Raw genomic sequence first — 12,573 nt, 5'->3', positions numbered from 1 at the left:
AGCGAGGACAGCGACTCGGAAAACGAAACCGATAGCAACTCCAGTTCCAGTAGCGAGGAGTTATTCATAAACGTAAACAGTCCTTTCATTCCACGGGCCGCCGTGAGGCCCCGCGTGATAAATATCCCGGACAATTTCGCGACCCGAAAAGATAACCTTGTCATTTTCATAACGCAACAAGGAACACCGATCGACAAGGGAGCCCAAATATTGCAAGTAGCGAACTCCTTGCCGATGACCAGAGATGCAGCTTTGGGCAGGGCAAGGGTAAGTCGCGAGGGCACCCGACGCGTAATTTCTCTCGCGGTAAAGGAGAGGATTTCCGGCGTTACCGAAAAGGAAATAATAAAAGAAGCAATACACTCGCTACTAGACGTTATCCGAGAATTGGGCTTGCAATCGATCTCGATCAGTAAAGGCAACGTTGACAATGTAGATTGGAATACGATATATAACCTCTTAATTAAAATACTAGACGAAATCGACATAAGAATATTTATTTGTACGAACGACATAACGGTCCCCGGGAAGGACCAAAGGGAACAAATTCTCGCCAAAAATCATTGTTCCGCGGTAGCAGGACACAAGGGCATCACCAAAACTTACAATAGGATTAAAAAACGCTACACTTGGAGCGGTATAAAAACTGATGTCCAAAATTTCGTCAAAAACTGCCGCGCGTGTCAATTAAAGAAATTGGTTCGCGTAAAAACCAAGCAACCAATGATCCTAACCGACACCCCCGATTCGGCCTTCGAAAAGGTCTCCATGGATATAATGGGTCCCCTCCCAACCACGAAACAAAACAATACGTACATCCTAACTATACAGGACCTGCTAACCAAATACTCCCTTGCGATCCCACTCCGACAAGCAGGAGCGATACAAGTAGCAGAAGCATTTACTAACGACCTTATTTGTACATTCGGCGCGCCAAAAGCGATCCTCACCGACCAGGGCTCACACTTTATAAACAGCCTCATGAGGACAGTAGCCCGAAAATTTAAAATCAAGCAATGTAAGACCACAGCGTACAGACCACAAGCGAACGGATCGGTAGAACGATCACACCAGGTACTCTGGGAATATTTGAAGCAATTTGTTGATAAAAATAGTGAATGGGATCAAATTTTAAAACTAGCATCGTTTTCGTATAATACGAGCGTACATGAGGGTACAAAATACACTCCGTACGAACTCATTTTCGGGAAAATCGCGCGGGTCCCCTCGAGCGACCCGGACATCGAAAGCATGACTAACGAAAGCTATACACAATATTTAACCACACTATTCAACAAATTGCGCGATTCCCAAACAGCCGCACGCGAAAACTTAAATAATGCTAAGAATAGAAGTAAGAAATACTACGATAAGAAAATCAATACGCGTAAATTTAAGATTAACGATAGCGTTTATTTACTTAAGGAACCTAACAAAGGGAAATTAGGAGACCAATATACAGGTCCCTATAGGATAATAAAGATACTAGGTAAAAATAACGTTAAGTTAGCTATAAGCAATAGTAAGACTAAAACCGTACATATGGACAAGTTAAAGCCCTCACCACATCAAGCCCCCACCCTTGAAGACCCCCACTCCGAAGACGAATATATCTCGGACGCCCCAACGGAGGACGGGCCAGTAATCAACCAACCACGCTAAGATGAGGACTCTCGCAATTATCCTGGGCATGGCCTTCCTGGCCCCACTATCCAGCGGACTGATCGGATACGACTGTGGAGGACGGGGCCTGAACATCACAACACTCTCCCTCTTAGATATCGAAGAGTGTAAAACCAACAGCATCGAACCTAAGAAGGAGGAAGTCTATATACAACTACTCCAACTCAGTGAATTCGTGCATACTCCTGCCTACCAATGCAAAATCGAAATAGACCGGACTATATTTTACTGCGGAATGCACTCTCATATAGCAGCGGTGCAGAACGGAAGACAGGAGTATATCCACGAAATATCGGCAGATACATGCCGAAAATTGCACGAAACAGGGACCATATCTCTAGGAGTTAACCAGCACATTACTGGGATTAAGCCAAATGCAACAAACCTAAGAGCAATGACACTCGCAGGATCAGTTAAGACAGACGGAAAATGCAGCGGCACCCAGTTCAGCGACGCATACGGTTCATGGGACGACGTGATCGTGCAAGCCTCAGTACGAATCACGATACGACAATTGGAGCTGCCCGTTGGATACAATAACAATGAAGTGATACTTCCATCCGGCACTCGCTGTCCCGTAACGACAGGCGAATGCATTGATGCCGACGGCGCCTCCACCTTCTGGACAATCCTGCCAATTGACAACTGTCACTTTGGACGATACGATGTTCTCTACGAAGGAATAGCATATCGATTGTCGCCCGGCACTCCCCAAGAGGAAGCGCCAACGATTTATACAGTCAAGGCGCGTGATACAACCTTCGCATTAGCAAGGACAACCGAGACCAACGTATGCGGATACAACCTTTGGCGAACGGAACATCCCAAGCTGTGTATCCTCGAAACGAGGCCCGAACGGACATTCAAAGCCGTTCCAAGGTCAGAATCGACAACCTCGACATCTTCACATATGTGAATTCAAAATTTATATACGTCGAGAAACACCTGAAAACCCAGCTGACCCAACTATACAAGGATATTATGGAGCAAAAATGTGCACTGGAAAGGCAGATCCTCCTCAACGCACTTTCTCTAGCAAGCATAGCACCTGACGAAATGGCGCATCGAATAATGAAGTCTCCAGGTTATACCGCCATAACTGCAGGTGAAGTTATACACCTCATCAAATGTATACCTGTCAAATGCCGCCTACGACCTACCGAGGAGTGCTACAACGAACTGCCCGTCACTCATCAAAATAAGTCACTCTTCCTCTTACCAAGATCGAAGATACTTACTAAAGCCGGAACATCGAGGGATTGCAATGAACTATTACCAACTCTATACCAAATACACAACACCTGGTATAGACTAACACCGAAACCCGTGGAATCGGTGGCACCGCCTACTATCAGGCCTCTAACCAAACCCTCATGGAAGTACGTAAGCCCGGATTCACTCGCTTCCAGTGGTATCTATACGAACGAAGATCTTGATCGTCTTCGCGACCATATCATGTTCCCCGTGGAAAAACCCTCCATGCTCCACACAATCGCCAGGGGAGCAATGGGACAAGAAATTCCTACAGGCAGTTTCTCCTTGCTGAATTTATTAGACGAGAAATCTCTCGACCGAATAGCGGAAAATACCGGAGCCAGGCTATGGAAGGGATTTATAAGCTTCGGATCCGCCAGTGCCGGAGTACTTGGCATCTTCGTTACCGTACGGTTGATAAAATTAATAATCGACACCCTGATCCATGGGTACGCACTCCACTCGGTGTACGGATGGAGTCTACATCTACTCGGAGCCATTTGGACCTCGGTGACCAACGTTCTCCTACACCTTGGTAGATCAGCGGACGGAGAACAGGACAACGGACGAGAACTGCTACACCAGAAACCCCCTCCAACGAACGAAGAAGAAACACCCTTAACCCTGCCCACACAACAAACCCCTTCGATTAACGAATCAGACAGTGGCAAAGTGTGTGCAAAAACTCACCCTACGAGTGTTCCCCCAATGAAAGATTACGGCGAACTAAATAAATATTTACATAATCAATGTTAAGTTAAGAACCTAATCGTAGCGCATAGAAAACTAAGTCCAAAATGTTGGAACATTAAATTCCAACATTTTTATTTTAAGGGGGGAGGTGTCACGTCCGGCCGTATAAATTTTTTCGTTTACTCCAAGTTCCTTAAACGCTATTTGAAAAGCGCGCCAAGCCGGCCATGACGCTTAACTCTGCCTAGAAACTAAGCGTGGCGCTTCGTAGCGCCTAAGGGTCTCCCACCACGGTGAGAGCCCCTACTCCGGAGAGTTCCCCCTCTCCAGGCCGCCGCAGGCCCGAGCCGCCGAAACGAAGGACCTCAGAACAGTCCCGAATTTCGTCAGTTCTCTGCGCGACACCGAACAGTATAGTCGCACTCCTAAATTCTAACTCTAAGTCCAAATTCTAAATCCTAACTCTAATTCTAAAATTCTAACTCTAAGTATAATATTCTAACTCTAAATTCTAAGTCTAAATCTAAATTCTAATTCTAAGTTTTAGTCTCGAATTTTGTACTACTATACGAATAAATCAGTGTATTCATGTGTGAAAACTAGTGTTCAGTATTCTTCAAAACTTCCACTCCCGTGATAAAATACGATAGCGTTTAAATTTGTCATACGGCGTTTGAATTCAGAATAATTCAAACTGTGTTTGGAGCGGACCACCGCTCATCACAGTCAGAATTAACATTCTCAGCATTTGCCAAAATAAGGAATTGATAGTGAGGTCCGCCGCATATCAACCCTCCTTATTTGAGTAATCATTCAGAGGATGCATCAAATTCAATATGCCTAAGACGCGACGCGCAGGAAGGAAGAATCAATTACGAAAACTAAACCGACTTTATCGCGAATCAGCGACCGAGGAATATTCTCAATTCCTCGGAGTGGAATATCAGGCCGATCCTGAATACGAGAACATTTTCAACATTAAAAATAATAACAACGACGAACTCCTACAGTGGAAGTGCATACCAATAACGTTCCAACCACGACGCCTGCCGCCGCCAAACATCCCAGTGAACGACCCTCGCCGCACGCACTACCTCCAAGTACGAGCCGACACGATCAAGAAAGTGCTACTAAAGGTAAGTGAAATTCACGTTAACCTAAGGAATCGCGCGTGTTAGCAAATTCAGAGACGCTTCTACCACGTGGAAGAGAACATTCTAGAAAAATCTCCGACGCATTTTTCCTCTTTTCCATCGTCACTGCGGAAGCTATAAAAAAAAGGTCGGGCTATAAAACTAGGGTCGACCACCACATGCGGTGCCACTCTCGGAATTCTAACACGGAAAAACGCAAATAGTTCAATCTCTTAAAAATCTTGTGTCTCAAAAAAAAATAACTTCGTAAATCCGTACAACAAGGTAGTCATTTAAACAATAATCAATTGAGAACACTTTCGATTTACCAACATTACCGACGATATACCGACATACGTTCTTTTACCGACGTTATCGACAATATACCAACATACGTTCTTTTACCGACATTACCGACGATATACCGACATACGTTCTTTTACCAACGGGTTATCGACACCTTACTGGCACCTTACCAGTGTTTTACTGAACAATTACCGACGGTTTTGCCGACGACTACTAACTTCTCGATAACTGCCGGGTTCACCGAAGATCTACGAGCGAATGACGCATTATCAATTCGATTACGCAACAAACACAAATGTGCCCACTCACCCTTAGAGGTATAACTCCTCCTCCAGAAGTTAATCTCTTCGTACCGTTTGAACCCTTATTCTATTGCCAAGTTGGTGTCGGGTACATCCATTTTGAGACTAAGGCAGCTCTCTGCATTTCATGCTACTCCACCTTACCTAGAGTCTCGAAATTACTTTGGACAAGGATTCGGAAGCATACTCTAATCATAGGCGGAACACCTATCGGAATAAATTGCGGAGTCTGCAACTTCCGACTTACCCTCACGCGAATCGGTGATTTGTGCGAGCTTTGTCAGTTTACGTACGAAGATTACTTACGCAACCCCAACGACGTTTCGCATAGAGCAATCGACGAAGCTATCTTTATTACAGTAGAGTCACAGGTAGGTCCCTCGCAATAATCCGATCACCTCAGTTCCAGCGCGAATAACCTCAGATCGCGGGTATCCCCGGGGAGAATCGCATAGATTCGCGTACCCGTAATAGCGATCGTGTCTCGTGGAAAAAGCCGAGCTCTGCATTCAAATTTTCGCAGCCGCGACCCCACGAGACGTAACAAAATTTGGTGACAGCGGTGGGATACGAGTTAATATTTGCGATGGAAACACGAGGGAAATCGGGTACGAAAAAGCTCACTGAAGTAGAAATAGACGAACTTCGCGCTCAATTACATGCCAAGGAAGCACGGTTACGCGAACAATCCGAGATGCTTCAACAGCAGAAAGAAACGTTCGAACGCGAAAAACGGGCTTCGGAAGAAGACCTCGAAATCATCCGCAGTAACCTCGTGAGTAAAGAAACGGAGATGGAAAAACGTTTGAACTCCATCACAATGGTAGCAACCGAAAAACCCGACTTAAGCGATCATATGCTCCAAGAAATTGAACGATTACGCCAGGAGATAAACTCCATGCGCGGGAACAATACGATACCTACGCAATATATTCCCAGCACCGCGGGACGCTTTCTCGACGAACAGGCGTCTCCCGCATTCCAACACGGAACCAATTATGATAGTCCAAGTGTGTTTTTCAGGGAAGCACTTGAGACTATCCCGCCATTCGACGGTCGAAATATCCCCCTCTCTCAATTTATACGAGCATGTAGACGCGCTAAAGAAATATTCCCACCATCGTCCGAGCGAAACCTAACCCGCCTACTTCTTACTAAGTTACGCGGGCGAGCTATATGCGCCGTAGAAGACGAAGAGTGCGAAACGATAACTCAACTTGCCGACCTCCTGAATGGAGCCTTCGGATCCCCGAAAACCATCGACCAGTATCGTGGGGAGCTGAGCACAATTTACCTTAAACCAAACGAGCATATCCTTGATTTCATTAGCCGCGTAAAAGACTTGCGATCTTCTATAACGGATGCGGAACGCCGAGCGCAAGGAATGCTATCCGTCGGATCAGTAAACGAAATCGACGCCTTAACAGCACGATCTTTCTGCGAGGGCTTGCCACTCGCCTATAGGATACAATTGAGACAAGAACACTATCGCGACCCGTTTCTAGCTTTTTCACACGTCAAAATTCTTGCGAAAAGATCGGAACTAGACAATGAAAGATTCGAAACTCCGCGCCGTTCTTACGAACGTAACGTATATCCGAATGAAAGGCCTTTAGCCCACTCGTCGCCCATAAAAATAAACACGGAACGATCTCCTAACAACAGTTGGACTCGAGCCGAGTACTCGCCGCGCGTCGAACAAACACGGCACAGTAACGCGCCGTTTCCAAAAGCCTATAATAGTACACAGTCACAGAGACCGACAAACACTTACAGAACGGAAGACGCCAACCGAGGGGGTCCCGAGAACAATAGACACGAACGAACCAGTAACAACAAATACTGTAGGTACTGTTGTTACGTCCCGTTCGCAGTCGCGGCGTGTTATTCGCGAGTGTATGATTCGCGTTGCACGTACTCGAACTATTGCGCGAGACAACGTCGTATTACGGAAATTTTTCCGGGGATACCCACGACGAAGGGTTTTCCGACAAAGGTTGCACGATGCGGAGGAAAGGGAAAGAATGTGTTACCCTTAAAGTAGCAGTTACGGCGTGGAGCCTATCTGTAATTCTACAGTTATGATCGTGGTTCCGTCTTCTATCCTCGCCGGGACCCTATCTGGGTTACGCGAGTAGTCTTCGTATACGGACTCGCAAAGTTCGCATAGGTCACCCGCCCGTGAGAGGGTGAGGCGGTTGCTGCAAGTTCCGCAAACTATCCCAACTAATAATCCACCTATGGTTAGGCTATGTTTCCGGATCCGCGTCCAGAACAATTGAGAAGTTCGAGGTAACGCGGCGAAGCATGAAAGACAAAGAGCGGCTTTAGTTTCAAAATGGATGTACCCGATACCGACTTGACAGTAATACGGAGGCTCGAGAGGTATTAGGAGATTAACTCCTGGAAGAGGGGTTACACCTCTAAAGGGGATTGGGCACATCTATACTTGCCACGTTAGTCGTATTAAAAGATCATGCGTTGTTCGCTCGTAGATGGTTGATGAGACCGGGCGTTGTCGAGAGATCGGTAAATGTCGGTAAAGTGAGTCGATGTGGCGTCGATATAACGTCGGCAACTATCGGTAACGATCGTCGGTAAAGGCCGTCGGTATAAGCCGGTGGTAAATCGTTGGTAAGATCGTCGATAAAAGAACGTACGTCGGTATACTGTTGGTAAATCGAGAGTGTTCTTAATAGTTTATTGTTTAAATGACTACTTTGTTGTACGGATTTACGAAGTTATTTCTTGAGACACGAAGATTTTTAAAAGATTGAATTATTTGCGTTTTTCCGTGTTAGAAGTTCGAGAGTTGTACCGTGTGCAGTGGACGACCCTAGTTTTATAGCCTGACCCTTTTTTTTATAGCTTCCGCAGTGACGATGGAAAAGAGGAAAAATGCGTCGGAGATTTTTCTAGAATGTTCTCTTCCACGTGGTAAAACCGTCTCTGAATTTGCTAACACGCGCGATTCCTCAGGTTAACATGAATTTCACTTACCTTTAGTAGCACTTTCTTGATCGTGTCGGCTCGTACTTGGAGGTAGTGCGTGCGGCGAGGGTCGTTCACTGGGATGTTTGGCGGCGGCAGGCGTCGTGGTTGGAACGTTATTGGTATGCACTTCCACTGTAGGAGTTCGTCGCTCTTATTATTTTTAATGTTGAAAATGTCCTCGTATTCAGGATCGGCCTGATACTCCACTCCGAGAAATTGAGAGTATTCCTCGGTCGCTGATTCACGATAGAGTCGGTTTAGTTTTCGTAGTTGATTCTTCCTTCCCGCGCGTCGCGTCTTAGGCATATTGAATTTGATGCATCCTCTGAATGATTACTCAAATAAGGAGGGTTGATATGCGGCGGACCTCACTATCAATTCCTTATTTTGGCAAATGCTGAGAATGTTAATTCTAACTGTGATGAGCGGTGGTCCGCTCCAAAACAGTTTAAATTATTCTGAATTCAAATGCCGTATGACAGATTTAAACGCTGTCGTATTTTATCACGGGAGTGGAAGTTTTGAGGAGTACTGAACACTAGTTTTCACACATGAATACACTGATTTATTCGTATAGTAGTACAGGATTTGAAACTAGAACTTAGAATTTAGACTTAGACTTAGAATTTAGATTTTAGAGTTAGGATATTATACTTAGAGTTAGAATTTTAGAATTAGAGTTAGAATTTGGACTCAGAGTTAGAATTTAGAAGTGCGACTGTACTGTTCGGTGTCGCGCAGAGAACTGACGAAATTCGGGACTGTTCTGAGGTCCTTCGTTTCGGCGGCTCGGGCCTGCGGCGGCCTGGAGAGGGGGAACTCTCCGGAGTAGGGGCTCTCACCGTGGTGGGAGACCCTTAGGCGCTACGAAGCGCCACGCTTAGTTTCTAGGCGGAGTTAAGCGTCATGGCCGGCTTTGGCGCGTTTTTCAAATAATGTTTGATAGTTTTAGGATTTATTTCTTATAGATGGAAAAAAATTTACATACCCGGACATAGTAATGAAGCCGGACGTGACACCTCCCCCCTTAGAAGAAAATGTTGGACCATGTTCCAACGTTTTCCGATCTTAGTAGTAGAATTTACAAGGTATAATTTTGTTATCTTATCATTGATCTATACTCCTTCGTTGAGGAGGTTGCGCAGTTCTTTGTAGTCTATAGGCACTTCACTTTGGACTTTTTCTGTCGGGGGTGCAAAAACTTCGGTCGTCGAAGGGGGATTTAGGGGTGTTAGCTCTCGTCCGTTGTCCTGGTTCTCGTCCGCTGGTTTTCCGAGGTGCAGTAAAACGTTTGTTACTGAGGTCCAAACGGCTCCCAGGAGGTGCAAACTCCATCCATATACGGAATGGAGTGCGTAGCCATGTATCAGTGTGTCGATAATTAGTTTGGCGACACGGACGATGACGAATATTCCGAGGATTCCAGCGCTTGCTGATCCGAAACTTACGAATCCTTTCCACAAGCGGGCTCCCGTATTTTCTGCTAGCTGGTCGAGGGTTTTCTCGTCCAACAGGTTTAGCATAGAGAGGCTTCCCGCGGGGACTTCTTGTCCCATTGCTCCTCTAGCAATTGTATTGAGCATAGAGGGTTTCTCCATGGGAAACATAATGTGGTCGCGAAGACGATCAAGGTCTTCGCTGGTATAGATGCCGCTGGAGGCGAGTGAATCTGGACTGACGTATCTCCATTGTGGTTTGGTTAGTGGTTGAATCATCGGCGGCGCCATTGATTCCACTGGCTTTGGAGTTAAACGATACCAGATGTTGTGTACTTGATACATTGCTGGAAGTAGTTCGTGGCAATCCCTGGGTGTTCCTGTTTTGGTAAGTATCCTTGATCTTGGCAACAGGAAGAGGGATTTGTTTTGGTGGGTGACGGGGAGTTCGTTGTAGCATCTTTCAGCTTGTCGTACTCGGCACTCCACCGGTACGCATTTGATCAAATGGAGGACTTCGCCTGCCGTAATGGCGGTGTAGCCTGGTGCCTTCATGATTCGATGCGCCATTTCGTCCGGGGCGATGCTGGCGAGAGAGAGAGCGTTTTGTAGAATTTGTCTCTCTAAAGCACATTTTTGTTCCATTATGTCTTGATACAATTGTGTCAATTGTGTTTTCAAGTGTTTTTCCACGTAAATGAATTTGGAATTTACGTAGGAAAATATATCGAGGTTATCGATTGGGACTCTGGAGTGGCCCTTAAACGTATGTCCAGGTTGAGTCTCGAGTATGCAGAGTTTGGGATGTTCCGTCCTCAAAATTCTGTAGCCGCACACATTTATTTCCGTGGTTCGTGCTAAAGCAAAAGTGGTTTCTTGCGTGGTGACTGTGTAGATAGTCGGTGATTCCCTCTGTGTGGGCTTAGATGAGAGGCGGTGCGCTAGGCCTTGGTAGAGAACGTCGTAGCGATTGAAGTGGCAGTTATCGCTGGGTAGCGCCGTCCAATATGTGGTTGAGCCATCTGCGTCGTTGCATTCTCCTTCAGCTACGGGACATCGAGCACCGGAGGGTAATATTACTTCATTGGTGCTATGTCTGACGGGGAGCTCGAGTCTTCGGGTGGTAATTTTTATAGATGCTTGAACGACCACGTTATCCCAAGTGCCAAACGGGTCGCTGAACTGAGTTCCGAAGCATGTTCCGTCGGTTCTGGTGGTTCCTGCGAGGGTCAAGCTACGGTGGTTGGTGGTATTCACCTTGATGTCCGTGATGAGGCCGTTGTTTCCCAGGAATATAGTTCCGGTGTTGTATAGTTTCTTGCAGGTTTCTGCCGATACTTCGCGGATGTATTCGCGCCTTCCATTGTGCACCAAGGATACATGTGAGTGCATCCCACAGTAGTAGATGGTTCGATCGATTTCAACCTTACATTGGAGTCCGATGGTGTGGTCGAATTCGCTCAGTTGTAGCAGTTGTATATATACTTCTTCTTTGTCCGCTTCAATGTTATCTAGGTTACATTCTCCGATATCCGTGAGGGATAGTGAAGTAATGTTTAGACCATGCCCTCCGCAGTCATAACCTATTAGTCCGTCAGAGGTTATGGCTAACAGCGAGACTGCTATTAGGATACTAGCGTAGGTCTTCATTCTACTGAGGTTCGTCGATTACTGGCCGGTCCTCCGCCGATGCATCCAAGATATAGTCGTCTGGCCCGGAGTGGGGGTCTTCCTCGATAGGGTCTTGATGTGGGGAAGCTTTTAGCTTGTCTTCGTGTACAATTTTTGTCTTATTTCTACTTATGGCTAACTTAACGTTACGATTACCTAAGAGACTAATGATTTTATAGGGACCGGTGTATTGATTGCTTAATTTGCCTTTATTTGGTTCTTTTAATAAGTACACGTAGGTTCCCGCTTGAAACTGTTGGGCGTTAACTCGGCGGTCGTAGTAGACCTTTGACCTTTGTTTAGCGGCTATTAAGTTTCCGCGGGCGACGGCTTGGGCGTCACTCAGTTTGTTAAAAAGGTTTGTAAGATAATTAGCGTAACTCTCGTCCGTAACGTCGGCGACATCGGGGTAATTGGAAGGCAACTTGGCTATCCTCCCAAAGACTAATTCATGGGGAGTATATCGCGTCCCTTCGTGTACGCTAGTATTATAAGAAAATGACGCTAGTTTTAAGTATTTGTCCCAATCATTGTTTCTATCTACGTATTGCTTTAAGTATTCCCACAAGACATGGTGGGATCGCTCTATTGAGCCATTAGATTGCGGCCGGTAAGCCGTCGTTTTGAAGTGCTTAATTTTAAACCTTTTTGCTATGTTACGCATTAGGCTATTTAGAAAATGCGATCCCTGATCTGTTAGAATAGCTTTTGGCGCTCCGAAGACGCATATTAGTTCATTGGTGAACGCGTCAGCTACGTCGATCGCGTTAGCGTGTTGCAGAGGGATTGCTAAGGAATATTTTGTTAAAAGATCTTGTATGGTAAGTATATATTTGTTATTAGTCCGTGTGACGGGTAACGGTCCCATAATGTCCATCGAGATTTTATCGAAGGCTGTGCCAGGAGTGTCCGTTAGAACCATGGGTTGTCTGGTCTTTACGCGGACTAATTTTTTCAGTTGGCAAGGGCGACAGTTTTTTATAAAAATTTGAATGTCATTTTTCATACCGTTCCATTGGTAGCGTTTCTTTATACGTTGGTATGTTTTTGTGATGCCTTTATGGCCACCGATCGCTGAATTATGATTTTCGGCGATAATGT

General features: G+C 45.7%; 2 protein-coding genes across 2 annotated transcripts; one reads left to right on the top strand and one right to left on the bottom strand.

The window, feature by feature from the left end:
• Positions 1 to 2,576: 2,576 nt before the first annotated feature.
• Positions 2,577 to 3,779, top strand: LOC146720053 (uncharacterized). Its single transcript, XM_085489099.1, has one exon. It carries the CDS (start codon positions 2,665 to 2,667, stop codon positions 3,691 to 3,693), a length of 1,029 nt encoding a protein of 342 aa, XP_085345225.1. The 5' UTR covers positions 2,577 to 2,664; the 3' UTR covers positions 3,694 to 3,779.
• Positions 3,780 to 9,480: 5,701 nt separating this feature from the next.
• Positions 9,481 to 11,649, bottom strand: LOC146720052 (uncharacterized). Its single transcript, XM_085489100.1, has one exon. The coding sequence runs from the start codon at positions 11,449 to 11,451 to the stop codon at positions 9,481 to 9,483; it is 1,971 nt and encodes a 656-aa protein (XP_085345226.1). The 5' UTR covers positions 11,452 to 11,649.
• Between the last annotated feature and the right edge of the window lie 924 nt (positions 11,650 to 12,573).

This window comes from Nylanderia fulva, unplaced genomic scaffold (assembly GCF_048542155.1).
Source record: "Nylanderia fulva isolate GAGA-0341 unplaced genomic scaffold, ASM4854215v1 Scaffold792, whole genome shotgun sequence".
NCBI lineage: Eukaryota > Metazoa > Arthropoda > Insecta > Hymenoptera > Formicidae > Nylanderia > Nylanderia fulva.
Note: the sequence above shows the minus strand (reverse complement) of the source record. Positions and strands in the feature narration are given on the sequence as shown.